Genomic DNA, 23,532 nt, shown 5'->3' with positions numbered 1-23,532 from the left:
CTTATATGTGAGAGACTAAAGTTCAAATCTCTCTTGAACCACAGCAAACTTTTAAATGAGATTTCCTATGTTATTCATTAATACTGACACCTCTGCTTTATGACTGTCAAGCCCATTTTTCCCAGCTGAAACAATTAGCTGAACTTGACCTGTGATGAACTATTTAGAAATAGTTATGGGATGACAGATAAGAAATAGTAAGTCCACTTAGTATTCACCAAAACATCTTCACGTAGCCCTACATCCCACCTACAATATTGCAATACAGTTAAAACCAATAAAGTAGCTCCAGATACATGCAAACTACCTGTTTAAGTTGAATTTCTGAATTAACATGGACATCACAGATTTCACAATGAAACGTCTTGTTCTGCAGTCCCGACCCTTTGCTGCCATTCTGCACCTTCAGCCGGGATCCAGGCCTAGGGTAAGACTTGATGGGACCAGCACCGTTCCGAGCCTCAACCATGGTCTTGTGCTTGGATCCTAATGGGCAAGAAGATGCAGGTGAGCTCACAATCAGCAGCATAAAAACACGTCCATCAGCCTTGGGACTTTGCAATACATTTATCTTCAAGACAAAATGGTTAAAGTCACCACAGATTGGGACTAATTATCACTCTGTTTTTGTTCAGAGTAATTCCCACTTCCATGATTTAAAGACAAGCCAGAAGGGTTTGTGCAAAAAGCAGACATACTGGACCACTGCCATGCTGTTTGGGGGCAGTGTGTGACTGTATGGCCAAAGTGTTTGCTGCTTATTCTTCTGCCACAATTCATATAGCCGGTGAATCACAAAAAAGGGTATTAGCCTACAGCAGGACAGGAACCACAGCAATCACTCAAAACGTGCCTAGGAAGAGTAATACTTCAATAAATATCCTCTGATTTGGAAGAAATGGCTGCTTTGTCCATTTCAAGAACAGATTACAGCTGTAAAGCCAGCTTCAATGGTTTGTTAACAAGCTTTACATCACCAGCACACCATCAACACACACAGCAGACAGAGCACAATAGGGATTGCTGCTTGTGGCCTATTAAAGGGAGCATATCTAATCTTCAATCATCAGAAGGTTCTAGGACATCTTGGAAATCTAATGAGCCCATCCTGAAATTACCAAAAATATGAATTAACAATAATTACTATAAGTTGTACCAGCAAAATAACAGATACCAGTGATAGTGAGATGAAATATGACAGAGAGGGAGAACAGACATTTTAGAAGCCTTAGTGTTACAGAAACCACTATGATCATACTGTGATCCTCACTGGGGAGGTGTGACGGAATCTGATTAGGTAACATGAACTGTAAGGATTTTGTCCACTAAAAACATATAGAGTACATGAAAGACAGTCAAAAATATTAGAGAGTGCTTTAATAGAATATCAAACACCACACTTGAAATTGTCATTAACGAAACTGGTTTTGTAACTTGACATTGTAAGTTTTAACTAAAAGATTCTTCAGTGAAGTGTGGCTATGAGCTTATTACACTGAATTTTAAAAATTTTAACACACAACTGACTTGTACCATACGGATACTCACCTGTATTGTGGGCTTCTAGTTGTGAAAGGGAATTCACAGCCACTTTGCATAATGAACAGTAAAGTAGTTTTTTGGCTTTCTCCTCTTCTGACTCAGTAACTGTGTTAGCAGCTCCATTCGTGCTCTTGGTGGATGAGGCAGGTGCTGAAGGTGCCACTGCTGCCACTCCAGGTTTGGGAAGAAAAGGACCCGCTTCTGTATTGGACTGCTGACTTGCACTATTGGGTTTTGCTTTCCCTTTATCTTCTAAAAGAAGCAAAATACATATGTAATAATATGCCACAAACAAAAAAATCATACAGTAATAGTCCTGTGGATTTAGTGAACCTAACACAACAGGGGCCTAATTAATTTCATTTATAAAAGAAAGCAGCCCCTTTGTGTAATCTGACCAAAGGGGTGATTTTCCTGTTTTTAAGGTTACCAGTGAATACTAATGACTTCAAAAAATTCATGCCACTGCTGTTGCTGTCATGCTGTAGGTATTGCCAGTTGAAAGAAGCCCAAGAAAGCCCAAAGGCAGACAGGGTTAGGGACTGGACAGCACTCAGAAAAACATGCAAGGCTTTGCACTGGGGATTACAAAAATATTTCTCAAGAACAATATATTTGTCTTTTGAAGGGCTCAAGTTTCTCAAAGTCACTGGGAGGACACTGACAGGCTCCAGCACCATTTTGACATGATATCCCTCATTTCAGTTACAGGAATTGATTATGGTAACTACACGACACACATGAACATGGCTGCTAATATTTTTAAATTTTTCCAAGAACAATTCCCCATATATCTGTAGATCAGATGGCTTCATGTGCCTTCAATGCATTCCTGTATCACTTCACAAGCATGAGTCAATCATCTGTGTCCTATGAGACAAGCAGGTATTACTTCATTTTGCAGATGGCAATCACAAAGCAAGAGATTAAATGTCCCAACTGTGCCTAAAGAGGAACTTTGTGCCAGAGCCAGTACTCAAATGCTCCCTACAAGTGCTGCCTACAAGAGCTCATTGCATTTTAAGCTATTCAATTGCAGGCCTTGTGACCATAAGCTGTATTAGCTGCCAGTAGGAAAACAAGCTCCACCTATAAAAAACATGGGATGGGAGGGGAACAGTGCAGTGGTGATGGTATGAACAACCCTGGCAAAATGGACAAGAGAAATGATTGAGTTGTCACTCTGAACAACAGGAATCAAATTTTATTATCTAAGCAAGTACATCATCTACATAAGAGCAACCTCTTAAAAACTACTTATATCCCATTTGAAACCCCTAGCATAGTTAAACTGTCTTAAAAAACTAGGTTCTATTTTGAGCATTTATTTTTAAACATGGACCCTTGCACTTTATGTTTACAGCTACAAGACTATGTTTTAACATGATTCTGTGTATCAGGCCAATGTTGCTACCAAGAATTCTGAAAACAGGATTTTACCCACTCAAACAAACACTTGAGAGCGTGTATGATCTATGAACAGCCATTCTGAAACTAAAACCCACAGTTGTTGGCATATTTCCCAGAAGAGCATTGTAGTACATCAATTTTAGATTGTTATAAATGAGGAGAGAAAAAATTCTAATAAAACAACTATTATTTTTTAAAATAGCAATAAAAATACTTTGAAATTACACAATATGAACAGTACTAAACATTGAAAATGGTCAAGTACAAAGACTACGATTAGGACCAAATTAATGTTAAAACCAGATTCTGAAGGTATTTTGATGGATAAAGTATGACAAAAGAAACTGATGTTAAATTGTACTTCATAGGCTATTCAATTTTAAAGTCTCTATAGTAATACGTCACATCTGCAAAAATCTAGAACACTTTATGTGAGCCATGAGTCTTCATAAAGTACAGTTTTAATAAATAGCATTTGCTAGCATTTTAAATTAAAGAGTTTTCAATATGGAAAATTCTCAGAGGTGCTAATATCTACAAATGAAACACACTGAACAGTTGCCATTTGCAAATTCACATTACAGAAAAATAGACTTCTTGTTGTTGTTGTATGCAATATTACGCCAGACTGCAAAAGGCATAACACCAGGACATATGCAAACCTGAGTAGAATAAAGGAACGTGCCTCAGTATTTTGCATTTCAGGTCTTAAAAGAAAAATACACCTGCAGAACTGCAAGCTGTATGCTAATATATACCAACTACACTTCTAGTTTGGGTTTGGATTTTTTTGTTGTTTCCCATATATTTTTTTTAATGTAAGCATAAAAACTCAGTGCTTTTGAAGCATCTCCTAGAGGTAGAAGTCATCTCCTGCAGTGAGTGAGGGAGTGGGTGGCAGGGGGCAGCAGGAACAGCAGCTGACGGGCGCAGGGTGGACCCCTGGCCTCAGAGACACCCCCGTGCTGCGAGCACATGCTCACACTCCTGCCTGCAGCCCCTGCCCACACTGTTCTCACTGACCACAACAAGGGGGAGCAGATTTGTATTTCTTTGTTTTGCCATCGAGTGTCTGCAGAGTGAGATCCCAAGACACAGAAGAAGATTCATTTTACGCAGGCCACCAATTACCATCACAGACTGATGGTTTTCCAATGTTGAATTTAACAGCTGATCAAAAAATTACAGATTTCACTTCTCACCTAGCTGGCCACCAGCTGATGTAGTATGTAGAGTTTTATATTCCCTAGATTTACAGTGTTTTCACTATTTATAATACAAAACAATTCTAGAGTGTAACAAACTAACAAGAAACTTCCAGAAAACTAGAGATAAGTTACCAGCATCCAGCTGGGCTCAATTCTGCCAGTTTCGCAGCTTTTGGAAAGAGCCATCATTTGGAAAGCTTCCTGAAGCAAATAAGCTCTTCATCGATGGGGATGTATAAGGAGAGAAATACGCCCCTCTATGAATTAATGTTTCCTTCCACCATTCTAAATGTTTAATGCAGAACATCTTCAAAGATCATAATTGTAAGGTTATTATACAGTTTAACTCCCACAGAAAGTACACAGAGCTAAGTGCATATTTGTCACTGCAGTGGGGCCAGAACTGGGTTTTCCTGGCTTCTAAAATCAGAAAATTGCACTTCTCCAAATGGGCTTTTGATAACAGCTTATTGTTTTCAATCCACAGAATTCAAAACACCATTACTTACAGTTTTATGTGTGAGACAGAAATGCCAAGTATTCAATCGTGCAAAGCACAGGAAATGCAAATTGCATGCATATACAGACCACAAATAAGATTATTCTTTTTCTTTCTACTTATAGCACAGAGCTAATAAATAATATCTGCACTCAGAAATCAAAAAATTTAACTGTTAATGGCTGCATGCCATATTTCCAAACAATAATCACCTTATAAAATACATGTGGATGGTGAAATACAGCTGTAGGATTATTGTCCTCTTGTTATTTCTGAAGGCAAGTATTATTGAGATAGGCTCAAACTTGCTCTGATCTCCACCTGGGCTGAGACTAACAGAGCCAGAGCCCAAATGAGTGCAGAAGTGAGTCCATCCTGCCTCGGACCACTGACACAGCAGCTTCTGCTGCACGAGCACAGCTGGAAGTATTAGACCATGGCAATAGAAGCCTCTTCCCTGAAAGCAGTAGCTGTGATTCAATCTGCATCAGGTCAGGTTGAAATGCTCACATCAAAACTCACATGCAAGAGGTTAATTTAAAATCTAATTTGTACTGTATCTGACTATGTTCCTTTTCCATTTAAAACCCCACATTTCATCTGTGTTAAATTCTTTTCTTTAAATTAAGTCTTCCTTTTCTTCAAGACTCCAGAAAAGTAAATTGATGACTCAGGTTCTTACTGAAGCCTGAATTTATTTTGAAGCAGAGCCCAGGGAAAAAAACTAAAGCAAGCTAATTAAGTATTGCTTTGGGCTCAGTAATATCATGCTTTTGTCACCCATTACATTGTTTTAATTCTGCTTTGAAGTTGTTTTCATGTATTTCTGCTTGTTTGACTCGTGCTTGTGTCAGCTCCATGTTAAAATTCAATCTGACCAGTCACTTTGACTATATGTACCAAGGTCAGGATACTGCACGATAACACCTGACAGGTTCAAATCTACAAGTTCTACCTCCCAAAAGAAGACCAGCTGGACTGACTTACCAACCTTTGCAGGTCACACGACTCTCACTACAGTTGCTATGGCACAATTCATAGGACCTACCTATTAATGCTGAAGTCCTAGTCCAGTTAAGTGAAGGGGTCTTACTTCCTAGCCCAAAAAGGGGCAAAAATGTTATTGTAAAACTTCTTCCCTCTGACAGTCAACCTCCATCTCCTCTATTCAATTATTTTCTTTCCTGGCAAAAAACTGAATATGAGCATTCTGCTTCAGCTCATAGTCCAGTGATCAATGCAAGCCATGAAGAAAATAAATAGATATTTTTTAATCTTACTAAACATTTCATTAAGCAGTTTGGTTTATAAAGCATCTTTAAGAGAGTGTACTTATTTTACTTTGTGATTTGCGTTAAGTGTTTACAATTTTATAATATATATATATTTGCATGTTATAAATATATATTTTACAATTATCTCGTACCATACTAAAATGTGCCTTTAGGTATTGATTTCTATAGCTAAGAAATAGACCTTTTGGAGTGAGAGTGATGATTTGGTGCCTGTTAGGAAGAAATTCTAATTTGGACTTCCTGACAATATCATACATGCTATTTTCAACAAAAAAAGTTACTTAAAATTCAGATCCCTAACTCAGAATCTACATTCTTGATAAAAATAAAAACAATGAGAATTCTAAATCTCATTAATAAATCTAGAATGTGAGTGGAACAAGTTTTTCTATATCAATAATATCCATTGCTACTAACACCCCACAACATGCCTATCTGCACAGTTATCACTTTGCAATAAACTTCTGTTCCACAACAGCTTATTCAAATAGCAGTTGGAATTAAAAGATTATCCAAGGTACACATGATACGTGATACACTTGCAAGAATCCTTTCCAATACATATTCTAAAATCTTTTAGATATGAAGTTCTGCTACGATCCTAATAACCCTTACAAAACTATTGTGTAAATTTTCTGCCAGTATATAATAAATAAATAAACTTGCTCTTACTGTAACAGTAACAGAAGAAATAACATTTCAATTACTGAAAATATTGTGTGTGTATCTGCATGTGATGAAAAGTATAGCTTTGCACCTGCCTGCTTCTCTTCTCCACCAGAAACTGGGACTATTGCCCACGACTTGTGCTGAAAGCTGAGCATGCAGACAGTAAAGGATCCTGGGATAGAGAACAGCTGCCCAGCACAGCCCTGATTGCGATGGAGGAGGCTCCCCACCAGGAAGGGACCATGCCATGCTTATCACCACCCACCGCCAGGCTCCAGCTTCCCACCTTTCCTTGTGCCAGGTCCTTTTCTGCATCCCCCAGCTTCAGGCACTGAATGGCAGCCGTACACAAAGTACAGCAAAAGGGCAGCACATACACTGCAAAGTGGCCATGGCTGCTCTATAGCCCTACACTGAGGCTCTTTTGAGAGATTTGCTCATTTGCCATCCTAGATATAGAAATCTGGTTTTATATTTTTTTTCCTGTTCACACAACAGAACACATTGCCAAGTTAGAAGAGAGCATAATGGACAAATTATTTTTGGCAGTAAGATATTTATTATTCTCCATCTCAGAGGTAAGGAAGTAGTAAACACTTTTGCTTCTTTTCTTCTTGAAAAACATGAAGGAAAGAGCCATGCAATTTTCAGTGCAATTTCCAACCTAAACCAGCCACATAATTTTGTTGCTGTGCTAGGGAAACACAGCAACAAAATAATTTACTGTGTAACTCAATCACAGCATGGTCATCAAGGCTATACAACTGGTGAGCAGAAATGATGCACAGTTAGGTGAAAAGCCTTTGTTTCAATCAGCCTTGTTTATGCTGGTATGTTACAATACCACATCACTACTGAAAGAACTTTTTAAAAACATGAGCAACCTGATGATTCTGAACACTTTCAATTACTTCTGACTCTGTCACTTCCTATGGTAACTAAAACCAAAAGTGATTTCTGAAAGGAGACATTTGTGTTTTACTTATGCGATACTGAAAGTGTGGTGTGAAGATTGTCTTATGATAGCCTGGAGTTCATTTAAGTTGTGCTACAGGGACCTACTATTAGTTTGAAGTGTTGATTTTAGAGAGTAAAACAAACATATCTCCAAAACCAGTAAAGCTGTGAGTAAAACAAATTTTCAGGTTCTCCCTATAATTTCAACAGCTCCAAATATGCCTGTGAATATTGGGCTGCATTAAACAACCTTTGAAGCCCACAGTGGTTACAGAATGGGACAAGGAAATCAATGAGATTGCCAGCCGATTGTATTATATGCTCTTTCCCTGATCAACTGTGTGGGAAAGGTAAAATCAGTTGCATTAATTACAGTGGTAGACAATCCAAGACATTTTGATGAAAAGCTTATCACTGTAGCTAAACTGGCATCAATAAACACAAAGTAAAAGTGTGTCTATTGAAAAATAAAATTCTCAGTTTAAATTTAACATGTTAAATGCTTGGCACATCTGACACAAATCTAAAAAGTGACACATTTCCCACTACATTCTTTTTCCTACACTTCTTTATGACGATGCTGAAGAGAGGCGAGTTACCTGATATTACTCAAATGTAGTGTTTGACCTCTCTGTTCTAAGCTTTCTGCACACAAAACAAGAAGGTGGCCCCCAGACCAAGTGATGTTCAGTTTAAGAGCAGAGATGACAGCTGCAGACAGACAGGTATGAAATCACCAAGAGACAGAACAACTAACACAGGCACTGGTGTGGCAGTCAAACTTCTCACAGGTTTTTTTCTGTTTTTCAGTCCATCACAGTGAAAGAGAAATTTTCAGAGTTGAGAATAACAGAAGGAAGTTTGGCAGCTAATTGCAGAGCACTCTTCACAAATAGGCCCAGGAAAAGCAGGAAGCTGTTTTGGAAGCTGTTTTTAATGGTTGATGGGTGGTAGGTGCAAGACAGCATTTTGAAATATATTACAGAAGACATACAAAGGTATGGAGAGCTTTGAAAGTGAAGGACATAAATTTGGAGGGCAAAAATCAGTAGCTTTACCTGTACCACAGAAATATTGTAACAAAATTTGCAGCATTCAAAACAAAAACATTAAAAGTAGAGAGATCACAGTCAAAGAGGTCACAAGCCTGGTTGAATGTAATTAAGGCAGACAATAAGAAACCAAAACAAAATAAAATCAAGGTGGGGAAAACTTATTTAGTCCCAGTGTACTTGTAGTACTGCCTAACCAAACCTTAGGATCTACCACAGGTCTGGGGATAGAGAACATCCTCAAGTCATTATACTGGAAACAATAGCTGCTATACATCTCTTTGCCCTGTAATAAGATATGGAGGGAGAAGATGATCAATGAGTGAATTAATAAGATGACATGAAGGGCCTCCTTCAATCTATTAGCAGAAAAGCTACTGAATAGAAAGTCAGACAATAGCTCCAGTAAGAAAAGCAAGTTGCAAAATGTTGTTCTTCACAGAAAGTCATATCTTATTCTGGTTCACACTACTATAGAGGAATAAAGCCCACACACAATTACTTCTTCTTCTTATGAAGAAGATGAACACTATGAGTAATATATGGCATAAAGACAATAGCAGGAGAGCAATTAAGTCATTAATGGTCACAACCTTTACAGCATTTTAAGTACTTTGGCCTGCATCTCAGCATCACTTAAAAAAGCCCCAACAAAACAAATAACAAAGAGCACTAGGTTATTTCTTGACACTCATTAAGACAGAGTTAGGTAACTTTGATAAGGTATTTTAAAATCTTTTTTGTTTTATCTCCACCCTTGCTGAATAATAAGACTCTAAAATACCTACTTTCTCACCAGTTGTGCAGTCTACTGAGAAATGAGGCTGAAAAACCCGTAGGGCTCTGTTCTAGAAAAATTCCACTGCAAACCTACATTCAAATCAGACAGCACAGTGTATCTATTAACCCTTTGGTTACCTTTAGTTTTTGCAAAATTTTTTTTCTTGTACTTCAGGTTGTGCGAAAAACAGCTAAGTTTTACATAATGAAATAAATCTGTTGGTCACATTCTAAAGAGAACTAATTTTCTCTCTATACCAAGATGAAAAACAAACGGAAACTATAAATATAAAGCTTTTCATCTCAAACACAAATGTGCCCTGAAGTAAGCTACAACATATTTTCTCAAGATACTGAAGCTACATCAGGAAATGTCTGGATGGCTGTGCAATAATAGGTGAACTCGGTAGCTAGACTGATTATTTGATTAACTGCATCACTACTCTCCAACAGGCTGAGCCAAAGCTATCTTTTTTTCACTTCAGAAGTATTGCTTGTATGGCTATGGTACAGCAGTGATGTTGACAATTTTTTAGCTATTTTATTTCTGATCTGGTGTACCAAAGACTCTTACAAAGGAAGTTGTGTTTTTTTCAGAGTACAAAAATGTTTGTAACTGATCAGACTAAAGATGCAATGTTACAAAGGTTTGCAATTTTGAATGGTTTTAATTTTTATGAAAGTGGATTGATGAGAATTAGAAAATATTCAGAAGTACACATAGTTCTGCAAGTGTGAAACCTTGCCCTGCAAAATCTATTTCTGTACCTATTTGTACACCTTCCTGAACTGTGAACGCCTGCTGCTCCAATTACCAGAGTGTCCGAGATGATCCTGCTGTATTGCCTATGATTTTTAATCAATTCCTTGCACAGTTTGAGATTCTTAGGGGATTGGTTTAGGTTGGTTAGCTGGTGTTTTAGATCAGTTTTACAGACCAAGATCAAGAAAAATCTGTATGCACTCACCAGGGTGGAAGAAAAAAAAACAACAAAAAAAAGGTATTTGGGCATGCACATAAAAAGCATATAGCAAAATAACTATGCAAAAATTGTTATGTATCGACAAAGGGCATTCACATTTCAAAAAGCCTCTTATTTAATATTTCAACACAATGCAATTTCTCTGTGCAAAAGCAATTTTTGCACTGTTAGCCAAAATGCAGGAGTGTATGTAGTATGTCTGGAGAAAACAAACTAACTTCTAACACTCACTTAAGGCAATTTGTGTAGTGTCTCCATGTCACCTGCTTGTCTTCAACGATTTTTTACAGAATGCAGGTTATCTCAGACTTGTCTTTTCCTCATGTGAAAAGAGATTATTACAAGTCCCAGCTTCTCCATCCCCTCCCCCCCACCTCCCACCCCAGGTTTTAGACTTAATAGGGTGAACAGATAACTGTGGTGAATGCAGCATGATACTTCCAGAGAAAATCAACTTGTCTACAAACACCAATACAGAGCAATTTCCTAGTGTATAGTACCAACATCTACTTTCTCAGTGACACACTGATAGGTTGAGAAAACTCTCACTAGAAGTTTGTTCATAAAACTCATCAAGATCAGTAGCACTACGGTGCTGGCAACTGAAAACAAAGTGGATCTAAAACACAGCTAGCAAGTGTGAATGCTAATTCAAAGATTATCCATAAAGTGAGATCACCCAAAAGCCTAGTCTTCCTGGGTCCCGTTGCTAGGTAAATTTACTTTCATCTTTTCCGAGCTATGCCAGTCTGTTTCGGCTGAAATGGGAAAATCTGCAAGTTGGAAAATTATAATACAGTGTGGGCCAAGCTTGAAATACAGTATAAGATCTGCTATTACAAAATGTGACTCTCCTCTGGGTAAAAGTAAATTATTTTTGCTAGTTATACACTTATCTTTTTCTGACACCAGACATCTATTATTTTGAAAATATTTTATAGTCGCATACCAGACTCTGCTACATTTTTTTTAGAGGTCCTGGAACGCAAACTGTCTATACTATTGCACTGTCTTTTAAACTTTTTAATAATGCAGGAATGCATAGAAAAATAACTTTCAACAAACATACTGTATTCTGCCCAGACATCCTTCACTTCTATGTAGTCTTGGTTCATCTTCTCAACTATAAAAATAACATTGGTTCATCCATTTATGAATCTGAAATACGTTACTAGAAACACATTTCACTTGCTGTTTGTACAAAACAAAAAACTTAAAACTCTACCCACAGATGCTGAAGTGTGTTGGAACTCAATACAAAATTTATGGGTCTCTGAATAATAGAGTCAAGGAGAACTGACAAACTGTAGGCAAGTACAGTCTCATGGGCTGAACTACTTACTCAGTACTTGCCCAAGCAGAACTGCCACTGAAGTCAGCTATGAAACACTCATCTTCATTTCAGTTAAATGACATCTATAATTGTGCATTCTCCCCAACTTCTGTAGAAGGTTTGCCCGAGGACTGTGAGTATTCAGACATGCCCTCAAGATTTGACAAATAAATTGCATTTCAAATATAACTTGTCTAACAAACATCAAAATATTTTCACTCTCCTTGAAAACAAGTAATAAGGAAATAATGAGTAGCCTAATGTTTGTATAAATAATTTTTATACTATAAGAAATGTAGGATATTTCTGCCTTCACTGATGGGAGGGAGGAGGTAGAGAAAAGGAAGTAAAGTCAAGCCCAGGAAGGTGGCGGGGGGGGAGGTGTTCTTTTTTAATATTTGGGTTTACCTCTCATTATCCTACTCTGATTTGATTGGTATTAAATTCAATTAACTTCCCCAAGTCAAGTTTGTTTTGTCTGTGACAATAATGTATGAGTGGTCTCTCCCTGTCCTTATCTCAACTCATGAGTCTTTTGATGTATTTTCTCTCCTCTGTCCAGGAGGAGGCAAATTATAGAGAAGCTTTGGTGGGTACCTGGCTTCCAGTCAAGGTCAACCTACCACAACATTCTCCTTAAAAAGGTAAAAAAATAGAATATATATCCCTTTTAGGGGCAAAATCAAAGCATCCTGAAGCAATAGCAGTGGGTCTGACCTATTCTCTTACATTTGGACACTAAATTCACGCCAAGGCTCTGAGAAAAGGAGAAAACCTAATTTTTGCAGACTCGACACAGCCTTTAACTTTGGCACAACTGGACAGAGATAAAACTTTATTTATTCAACCATCAATTGTATGAGTCATCATCAGAATCCTGTTATTTATTATCTGATAACAGTGAAAAATACATGTCTGGCCTCAGTAGAACTGCCTTATTTCTTTGCTTTAATGGATTTTTTAAAAGTATTAAGTACAGATAAAGCTATCTCTCCCAGGCTTGTTAAAAAAAAATCAACAGAACCAGCACATGTCTTTTTAGGAAAATTTCCATTCTAGTCGATTTAAAGGGCTAATTTCAGTCCTACATAAGTAAAGAGGATTTCCATTGATCTGGCTTTCTTACTCATCTAAAAACAAAACTACAGTTTGGTTCTCAAAGTAAATGTTTCTTAGGCAAATAATACTGCCATTCAGCATCAAAATAATAACTACCTAAAAGTGAAAAAAGGGCATATTTTATTTCTCTCATTTGCAATTTTTACAAAATCTCATTAACTCTCATTTTTTAGGACACTTCTGGATCATCTTCCTCCCTAACAGAAAACTGCAAAGCAGATAAGTGATACTGGTATATCACAGTCTCAACTCTTTTTTTGCCAGATGTTTCTTTTTTTGTCCCATTTTCTCCCCTTCTCTATTTCCTTACCTGAAGACTCAAGAACCCTTATGTTTTACTCAATGATGAATAAAGAATGATGTGATACATACTAGTTCTGATAGTGCCACCTCTCTGGTATTATGTCCTCTATGGAAATATACATACATACACACATTTGCTAGTAATTTTTGTTATTTCATATTCATCTTATTATCATTCCATTATCATCATCCTATTAAAAGAAATCCTCTTTGGATATTCAATATCATTAACAGAACAAACAAGAAAAATAGATTCCTGATTTCACAATACAAAAGAGGTGCTGAAAAATTCAATGTAGATAAATGGATTCTTTAAATGACCACATACATCTAGCTGAAAAAAACCAAAGAAAACCAGTAGCTGAGAGCATCCCTGGCCCTGCTCCCACTGTCCAGCAACAGCAGTGGAGTCAATCTTGCTTGGCCAAATACCTATCTTTACCTCTCCCCCCAAAAAACCAAAACTTTGTATAATTTTATGGATGCTAATAAAAAATGCTAGAGACTCAAGTTCTAAAAACTTGAATAAGTAAGAGTAATAGAGGCATATAGTTCTAATGATACAGGACATGTGAATGCACCGGCATCCAAAAGAGTCTTATTTCATCATACAATGTATTTTGATCCAAAGCTTATGTTTACTTTATAGCAGGAAAAGAAAAGCTTACCATTCCTTCAAAACAAAATCCTGCTTGCATGCATTTCTGATTGATATAATAACTGAAGAGAGAAAAGATTGACCTTTTCCAATTTGAACAGGAATTGCAATAGCTCATCAATGTAATTGTGTCAGCTGCAGAGTTTATTCTTCAGTTAATGGCACCTATCACCAACTTGCAGTAGAGGTGCAGAAATTGAAACGTGCTTGTTAGCATTATGACAGACAGACCAAAGATTTCCAGGAGCTCCCGGAGTTTATCAGCACCAAAATGTGCAGTATGACTGCTCTTCCATTCAGGTTGTAAGACACACATGGAAAGATGAATCTTGAATATCCACTTTTGAAAAGTATCAACAGTAAGACTGAAAGGGAAGAAAGTGTTTAAAGATCCAACCTATTATAATGATTTCCTGTTAATAGACTTTGACTTGATAATTTTTCTTCTGGCTAACCTTTCATCCTAAGAGTATAAACCAAACAGCAACTTCCTGAAACAGCTGCTGAAATTACCTACCAGAAAATGCCCAGAAGCTACCTACTATTTAATCAAATACAGGCATTACATGTGCCACAGATGTAAATACACACATGGTACTTGGAACAGTGTATCTGTGGTGAATTTATGAGCATTTATTAATCATATTTTATATTATCAACTATAAAGGCACTGTGGTCAAACAGCAAACCCTATACTGTGACTTTACCTCTATTTTGGGGGCAGAGTTTCAACAGACAGCAATATAGAGTGATCTTCATATGGCTGTGAAACACTGAATGAAAAGGGAACAAAACTTACGATCCTCAGAGCATGTAATGAAAAATGCCCTTGAAATGACTCTCTGTGGTAGCTGACTCAGATTGAATTTACTACTTAGTTGACCGTAAACTAATACCTTTATCTAACAGAAATGTGCCTGTGCTTAGCAGGCACTATCTGAATACACATAAACACAGATGCATGGTTATTTTATAGAGTATAACTTCAGCAGAATTCTTTATGTAAGCAAAAATGTGAAGAACTGATGAGGCTCATCAGTAGCTTTTGACGAAGGCTAGACATAAGCACAAGCGTCTTTCAAGGGCATAAGACAGAACTCCTAAACAGGGCACTGGGTATAGCAAGCCAAACACCTCGTCGTGTTCCTCTCCTAGAGCCTCTCCCTATCCCTGCTCCACCCTCAAAACTGACACCTTTGTCACAACATATTTTGAGGTCTGGAGGACTTTGGTACATTATATAGAATGAAAAAATTGAAGAATAATTGCCTAAAAAAAACCCTAAACTTTGAGGTTCTTATAATGGTATCTGTATGACAAATAACCTAGAATTTCCCAGAACAGGTAAGACCACAGGTTAGCTGTGGAACCTCTGTGTCTCTGGCTCTTAGTTACTTTTGAAGGATTATCTAAAAAACAGTTTATTAGAACTATGTAAACAAGTAATTCTTTTAAAATGAGTGGAAAACAAGGTGTCAAATGGAAACAAATGTTAAGGTGAAAAGGGATTTTGTTAAGAGATTGGTATCATCGTTAGGATTACTCCAACTAGAGAGATGGATATGGAAAAGTTTAGAATTTAAGCATTGGCAGAAAACTTTCTAAAATAAGCAATGAAAACAAGATGACTAAGGGAGTGTCCTCACAGTGGACTTGTGAAATACAAACTGAGCCCTTCCCTGGGACATCACACATCATTGGCAGTTGATGAATAAACAGCATTGGCAATTAGGATGCTGGAGAAATCCAACTCATCATACGCTTCCCGAGCAAATGTGATTCAACACGTTGCATGCTCCTTCAGGAGTAAAAGGAAAACCCACTCAGTTTTGTTGGCAAAACATCCACAGAAAGCCCTTGATGAACTAAAACCCACAGACAAGACCTCAAGATCAACTTTTCTAAGTCTGCTAAAGCTTGGAGTTGCCAGTCCTGTCTAATAGGCCAACTAATTACCATATGTCTACATGACATCAAGTGGCATTTATCAGGTCCATCAATATCTCTAGGTTATTTTCAAACCATGAGCTAGCTCACTCAGTGTCAGATACTGTACCACACTCCAGCACCACAGTGTTCCTCGGAACAACCTCCAGTTAGCTTTAGTTACACAGCTGTAAAGATTGGAATAACTCTTACAGGATCTGCTTAGGATCAAGAAGCCGGCAAAAAGTTTCCAGGCCCGTCCCTTTCCTGCCATCCTTGTCACACACACCAGGTGAAGACAGGACTGCTCATATGATGAAGTATCATCACCATGACCCTGTGCGCTGCTTGTTGAGCTGCCTTGGAACAGTGCTACAGAATGAAGCAGTAGCATGAAGGGTCAGGATTTGAAACAGGTTCTAGTATTTGGCCTAGTTAGGAGGGTAATGTTGCCTGTTCCTGTACCAGCTGAAAAAAAGGGGGTTTCATAGAGCATCCAAAGGGTCTATCTGTACCTATAAGTCCCAAGAAACAGAGCCTTCTGCTCTTATTTGAACAAGGACTGAACTGGAAATGCCCATACCTATCATTTCACAAACAGGCAGAGGGCAGATAGAGCATTCAGTGAATGGATCAAAGACAGAAAAAAAAAACCCTTTTATAATCTGAAGTATGGTTTTGACTCTTGAGTAGTTTAAAAGTCAGAGTTACTTCCTGATTTTCATATCAAAGCAAAATGCAAAAAAGGTGATACCACATCATCTGTCTGCTTCATTTTGAACTATTTATTTTGATTTGGAAGTATGATCAAAGAATTCCTCTTTGCTTGATAAGTAAACAGTGATACTTAAATCCATTTATTATCATATGCATTCCTAAAGGACTCATCACTGCAAGCACCTAGACTATGCTAACCTGGGATCACAGACACCATCTTCTATTGCACTTTCAGAGCTATATTTAAACCACACTTTAAATATTCTAAACTACGCTATGTACTGGTTATTAGCCCTGCCTTTTTCTAAAGCAATGCCATATACATACATATACTTCTGTATAGCCATCCAGAAAATTCTGGGCTTCCACAGTGAGGGAAGGGAATCTTTGCCACTGTACTGAGTTTGCATGGCTAAGCTTTGGTAGTGGGAGGGCTACAGGAGTGGCTTCTGTGAGAAGCTGCTAGAAACTTCCCTTATGTTTGACAGAGCTCAACCCATGAACCTTAGGTTATATATTCTCTCCCCTGCCCAGCTGAGGAGGGGAGTGACAGAGTGGCTTTGGGGGGCACTTGGCATCCAGCCCACCAGGATCCAGAATGCACCATCATCCAGGATCAACCGACCACAGATCCACAGGAAAGAGCAGCTCCCAGTGCTCTTAACATAGCTGTTCTGTAACCACATCTCAAGGCAGCTACAAAAAAAGCTTGCAGTGTCACAGTAGTGATTTTCTAGCATATGAAATTGCTTTATAGGCATCAGCAGACTTTTCCTGTGTGGTTTGAGAAACTGTGTGGGAGACATATTATGTAAGGGTCCCCTATGGCCACCTTTAATCTGCAAATACCCATCAGGACAAGCAGAGATGACCCAACAAGAAGTGGGGTAACAACAACCTTTTCACATAATCTGTGGCATTTTCTTCCTGTCTGCAGAGCGAAGGGGATAGGATGGTGGTATTTACAATTACCAACAAACAAGTATTTTCTAAATAGCAAAGAGTTGTGAACTTTGAAAACAAGATCACATAGTAGCCTAACCACATTAGAATGCAAAACTTGTGCAATTCAACCCATCAATATCCACTTACCTGAGGGTTCAGCCACCTGTACCACTCCTGTGCAATGCTTTATCGTTACATATTTCCTGATGGCAAATTTAAAAATGCCATTTCCAAGTCAAACTGTATTATTAACATTAGCAGGGAAGATCACTCTCTCACAATGTGGGCATTGTCATGCTCAGATCAAGTCCCACAGTCACCCCTTTCCATTTGGCTGAGGTAATTTTTGTCTGCAGGAAACTACGTTCTTCTGGAAACATCTCAAAAGACCTTAAAAATTAATATAACTCTCATAGCTCTACCAGCAGTCACATTTCTCAAGCTGAAAAGAACAGCTGTAGAGAGACCACTGCATCAAAATTTTTGAAAGATAAGAACTGGGTTTTGCCTTTGATGGATTCCTCATACAAGCTGAGCTAACAACTATTTTTTCTGCAAGTTCTATGGTGGTGACTTCTGACCAGTAATCGTTTTGGATCTCATGCTATGTCTGACCCACAGAACCCACACGGCTCTGTAGCAAACTTAACTTCACATTTTAGTTCAATATATAAGAACTGTTATGTCTGGAGAGCTCCAAATCATTCATCGTTACCTCACTCAAAACGGCAGCACATCAAAGTCATGCTTGTTGTGTTCTTTATTAGCAGATTTAAATAAGAGAATAGTAATTGCAGTTTTATCAGTTTACTATAATATTTCCTACCCATTCTGCACTAATACCCATGGAAGTACAGCAGATAAAAAAAGAACACAAGAACTTAAAACTGTCTTCTCTGTTTAGTTTCTTTCTACTCTTCCATACACAAGAAAAGGACAGCAGAAATTATTTAGTGCTTGATGACCATGTCTCAGGAAATCTCCAGAGTACAGTGGCTAAACGACAGCTCCACAAGTGGTGGAGTTAAATTCCCTTCCTTAATTTCATTTATCTTATGCACTTCTAATGCAATTTTTTCAGACTTATACCACACTTACACACTTTTAAATCCTCTGCCCTGAAGGCAGAGTCCCTGGCCATTCAGCAGGCCAAGCAAAACGGCAGCATCTTTCAGGATGGACCATAAGTTAGGGCTTCTCTTTCACTTATGTGCCAATTTTCATCAAACTTATAGGACCTTCATTAAAATCTCTTAATGTCTTTTTTTTCTTTTCTTTTGACACTAGGCAATATAGTCAAAGTTGTGAAGACAGAGCCATAGAAAACAAAGACAAGGATAGATGATTTTACTGTAAGTCTCATTTCCTCTGGAAATCAGGATAAAAAAACAAGACTCCAAATACACACATGAACTGAAACTCTCAGTATTAAATATCTTTTAAGGAAAATGAAAATATTCCTGAACAGTTAATACATTGTAATAATCCATTTCTCAGAGAATGAAAGCTGTATTAAAATATTCAGAAAAAAATTGCATCAGTTAATTTGCTTCAAGGCAAAAAACCCAAAATCCCACCAATTCCCAGAAGAAACATAACGATTGCTCTTGTTGCAAAAAGCATTGTGTTAAGCAGCTAAACATACCTTAAAGAATAGATGAACAATAGCCTCTGTAAGGGAAAGTGCAGTTGAACAAAATTATGGTTTGTTTCAAGTCCACAGTCTGGTAAAACCCCCAGTCTTAAAGCCATTCCCCACCTCTGTGACCAACTTTCCCTACATATACAGAGAATTTGCTGTTCCAGGTTCAAGTTTTTTTCCTTCCAAACATCCCTCTGTAATCTCCTGTACAGCAGTAACAGGCTCTGAGGAGCCTCCTCTCCACAGAGAATCCCACTGTTCTCCCAATGGGAAGAAAGTGCTTAACTAAACTGCCACTGTGATTAATTTTTAGTGTAGAAACACTTGCAGTGGTAAAATCCAACAGACACAGATGGTAATCTGTCTAATTAGTACAGAGCAATTAATAGCATAAAACAATACACTGTCAAAGCAGGGGAATTAAAAAAAAAAATCAAGAGAAGGTTCCCCTTCTGATTGGTTATATTATTTTATCAAAAACTGAATGTAGATTTTAGATACATTGCACAGAAAAGAAAAAAATTAATTCAATTCAGAATTCAAAGTTAGGCAAAGGAAACATGAGACAGCTCCAGACAGATGATGGAGTTTGTAAAAAGATGATGAAACTTTTGTTACTTGGACCTTAACCTTTGGCATAGGAGAGGGACACCATTAAACAACTACGTTATCACAGACACACTCAACATGTTAAATCCTTTAAAGTTTTAATTGATATCTTAAGCAGCTGACTGAGTTCTCACCATGTACACCTGGAGCAGTAAGCTATTTTAACCGAAGATATTTTTTCAGAGAGTAAAATACTTATGAAATATTTTAAATCTTTTTCCATTCAACAGTCCACCTTATATTTAGATCAATGGTAGTTTGTTACTGTTTAATAGTAGCATGGCTTGTTCACCTGAAGATGCTCCTTGGATTTATGTTATCTCTCTCAAACCTAAAATGTGATTTGGTAGGTAAATCAAGGCAAAATTTGGGACCCGTTGTCATTGCTAAGGACCCAGAGATAATTTTGATGCAGGATGACAAATAATCACTGATACTTTTTTTGAGTTGGTTTGTGGGTTTTTTTGTGTGTGTGTGCATGTCAAAAAATGTCATTCACCTCATGGCACCTGAGTCAAGATCAGGTCTGGTGAAGAGGATACTAAATGGCTACCAAGGCAGAAGCAAATCTTTCAGCAGCAGTCTGCTGAACTGACAGCTGGGTAACCCCTCTCCTGGACAACACGTAACAGTATTTCAGATTGTCAGTGAGTTCATGAAATTCTCCTGTTTCATTCAGTAATACAACACTGACAGAGCAGAGACTCAAGCAATTCCACTGCTATTAGTGTTGCTGATCTTCCTCAGTTTACTAATCTGGAGGGGGAGGAGAGGAGGAGTAAGAAAAAAGAAGTGATGGTGAAGCACTAATGAGCTGTGAAAGTCAGGAAATACCCAAGCCACAAGGTTTCACATTTCTGTAGGTGTGTTTCCCTATTCAAGCAATATTATTCTCTTCAGAAAAGAAAAATTTCTTACAAAGGTGTCTTGAACTTTAGCTAAATATATACATCTCAGACAACCCTCCACCCAATCCATCCATAACTATTATCATATGAACAACATCCATACTTTAAAAGAGTAAATTTGACAGGTTTTTTAAAAATAGACTTTAGTATTCAGGGGCACCAGATGTTTCACAGATATGAAAAGCACTTTGATAATATCAAAACAAATTCTGTACAAGAAAGCACAGTATATACTTCGGAAAAGACAAGTCATGGATCACTATCATGCAACCAAATTCTCTCACACAAACACAAAAAAAGGAGAAAGTAAAGAATGTATAGAACAAAAAGTTTTCATTGACCTGATTTGTCAGAGATGTTGGCTGTGACTGGCGTGGTGGAGCAGCTTGGGCTAGCCTTTGCGCTGTCCTTGGAAGAACCAACTTTGGGTTTATTTTTCGTTGCCTCTAGTGCTTTGACCTTCTTGGCATGTTTACTTCCTTTGTAGTGGGCCTCGGCCTGGCTCTACAAAGGAGAACAAATCAGGCTCACTTTTTTCTGTACTTGTATATAATACAATGGATGACAAGGCAGAAAAGTGACACTTTCAATAGTAGGCACCATTATATTCCACCTAAAAAAATTTAACAGATTTATCCTAACAGTTTTCCTGGATGTAAGTTCTTATATATTCAAATAATAGGATTTTAATGAAAGTTGCATGTTTTCAGCAACTTGGAAAAAGAGGCTTTGAGATTACATAAAGCTCTGTCACCCCAATGTAATTCTTTTCTTCCTTGGTGCTTAAAGATTTAAAGCACTATACAAATGTAAACACATCCAATTCAGAAAGATGCTACTCGATTTTCATGTATTATTCCTTAGACTTTATTGCTTGTAGTTAGAAAGATGTACCATGCTGTGACAAGATTAAATAATCCATTTTTCTTTCTGTTTGATCTAGTACAAATGTCATAAAGTATTTTCATCTTTACACTAGCAGCAATTGAAACTTGAAAAATTATGACTTCAAGAAAGAAGGGTTAAAATGAAAAAACACCACAGCTGTAAACTTCAGTAGACCCAAGTACAGCACAGAAAACTAAATATTTATCAGCCTTCATTGCTTTATAAATTGCTGTGAATATTTTTTATTAAAGACTAAGAAAATTGGAACCTTAAGGACAGGGAGGAGAGGAGCTTGTTTTAATTATTATTTATTTTGGTTGAAGTGCTTTACATATAACGTACTCTTCATAATCTGGTCAAACAGAACAGTAGAAAAATGTATTGAGATGCAACGTTTACTTCACCGTTGTCTTAAAACTATCTTCAGAAACTTGGTCAGTGTTTTTGAAGTTGCTAGGCTAAAGCTAGACACATAAATAAATGCCCATTTTTTCAGTGGTTTTGAGTTCCCTTTATCATTCCTGACTCTATATAATCAGTGACCTTGACAAATCAGACTACTTTGTTTGGAGCAAAACTAAGGAACTACATGCTTAATACGAACTCTAGAGCCTGGAAATTTCAGCTAATGAATTTAAATGTTTTTCTTGACTTTTTAATAAATGAATTTACCAAATAATGGGTAAGAAACAAACCTATCCAAAACAGTCTATTTTCATAACATTGTACTATTCAGCAATAGTTTTGCATTATTAATATTTCCAAACACAGTTTAAAAAAAAAATATTTCAGATATACCACTAGGTGCCTCTATTGAAGGTTATATATTAACTAAAGAAGTTAATATTGTCGTTTACTTAAAATTAAAACACTCAGAGAAAGCATGCTTCATGTAACCACATCTTGGCACCTGGCATATAAAAACATCAGTGCAAGTAAACTTTTATTATGTTCATGCAAAAACACATTGATTCTCTCTCTTCAATTGATTAGGACTATTTTATTTAGTTCACTGTGTTAAATGAAGCGAGCCATGAAACAAGTCACATGCTTTTTATAAAGAGCAACTAGAACAACTAAGATGCTTGAATTCCATAAAGAGTGCTGCCATAATGAGGAAAATTGCTTTAAGATCAGCAGAAGTAGGCATTACAATACAGTCACCTTGGGACAGCATGTAATAACAGCTTTATCATATGGTAGAGTGGAAGTGAAGAGTAGAAACAGCTGGACCAGACAAGAGAATAGAGAGCATGTTGGAGTCCTCACACAAGTTATAAAACTGATGGAGAACTGTTGCTAAAATAGAGGAGTGAAGTTCTTATACAACAAAGCTTCTTATTGCAATTACACACCCCATGAAACACTGTGCTTTCCACCTCAAAAGGATAGTGTACATGATGCTGTGGCTGCATCTTTACTTTTATTTCAGTTAGCAAGCATTCAGTAAGAAAGGCTGCCAGAATAGTTTTACATTGAATTCCTTTGAAATTGAGATATTTTTAAAAAACTTTATTACAAAACCAGTAGAGTTTACTCATCAATTACTATTAAACTTTTTATTGATTTTAAAACCTTTGAAATATTAACACGCATACAAAACACAATTTAAGGATTATAAAGAAACAACTAATGAGCTGTACCACTAGTACTATGTGCACTACTTAAAGGGACACTTGTCAACTTCTGAGTTGGACCTCTTCAGCTCTGAATGTGGGCAGAGGAGCACAGTTCTGTTTGCGCCCTGTTATGTCAATGGGTCTTATGCAGGCACAGCAGTCTTGCCCTGTCTCTTTCCACCTTTGCTGGGTTTTGTCCATTTCTCTTAGGCTTTGCTGTTGCTAAATGATGCACTTGAAGGTCATGTTTTCCATCACCAAAATTAAATAAACTATTCAAACATTACAGTGTACAAAAAGTGAAGCTAAAAATTGAGGTGTATATATACCCTTTCCATTCCAATACTTTTAAATTTAAATAATACCAAGTATAAGATTTTTCACTCAAGCATCCTCAAGTTGATGATGTCCCTTTAAATATTTGAACTCTATGCACTGCGCATATGTTTGCTGTCGATAGGATCATATGC

General features: G+C 37.3%; 1 protein-coding gene across 11 annotated transcripts in view; it reads right to left on the bottom strand.

Annotated features, from left to right (window-relative positions):
• Positions 1-23,532, bottom strand: part of ZNF385B (zinc finger protein 385B) — a 166,446-nt gene that overhangs the window by 3,954 nt on the left and 138,960 nt on the right. For all 11 annotated transcript variants that reach the window (XM_027678433.1, XM_027678435.1, XM_027678444.1 and 8 more), the window contains 3 exons: positions 20,897-21,059; positions 1,549-1,794; positions 308-486 (listed from right to left, as the gene is read on the bottom strand). In XM_027678433.1, coding sequence (XP_027534234.1) covers positions 308-486; positions 1,549-1,794; positions 20,897-21,059 — 588 coding nt within the window. The remainder of the gene's footprint in view (positions 1-307; positions 487-1,548; positions 1,795-20,896; positions 21,060-23,532) is intronic.

This window comes from Neopelma chrysocephalum, unplaced genomic scaffold, assembly GCF_003984885.1.
Source record: "Neopelma chrysocephalum unplaced genomic scaffold, ASM398488v2 Primary Assembly neopelma1_44, whole genome shotgun sequence".
In the NCBI taxonomy this organism is placed as follows: domain Eukaryota; kingdom Metazoa; phylum Chordata; class Aves; order Passeriformes; family Pipridae; genus Neopelma; species Neopelma chrysocephalum.
The sequence above is the reverse complement of the archived record's forward strand: the minus strand, read 5'-3'. Positions and strand labels throughout refer to the sequence as shown.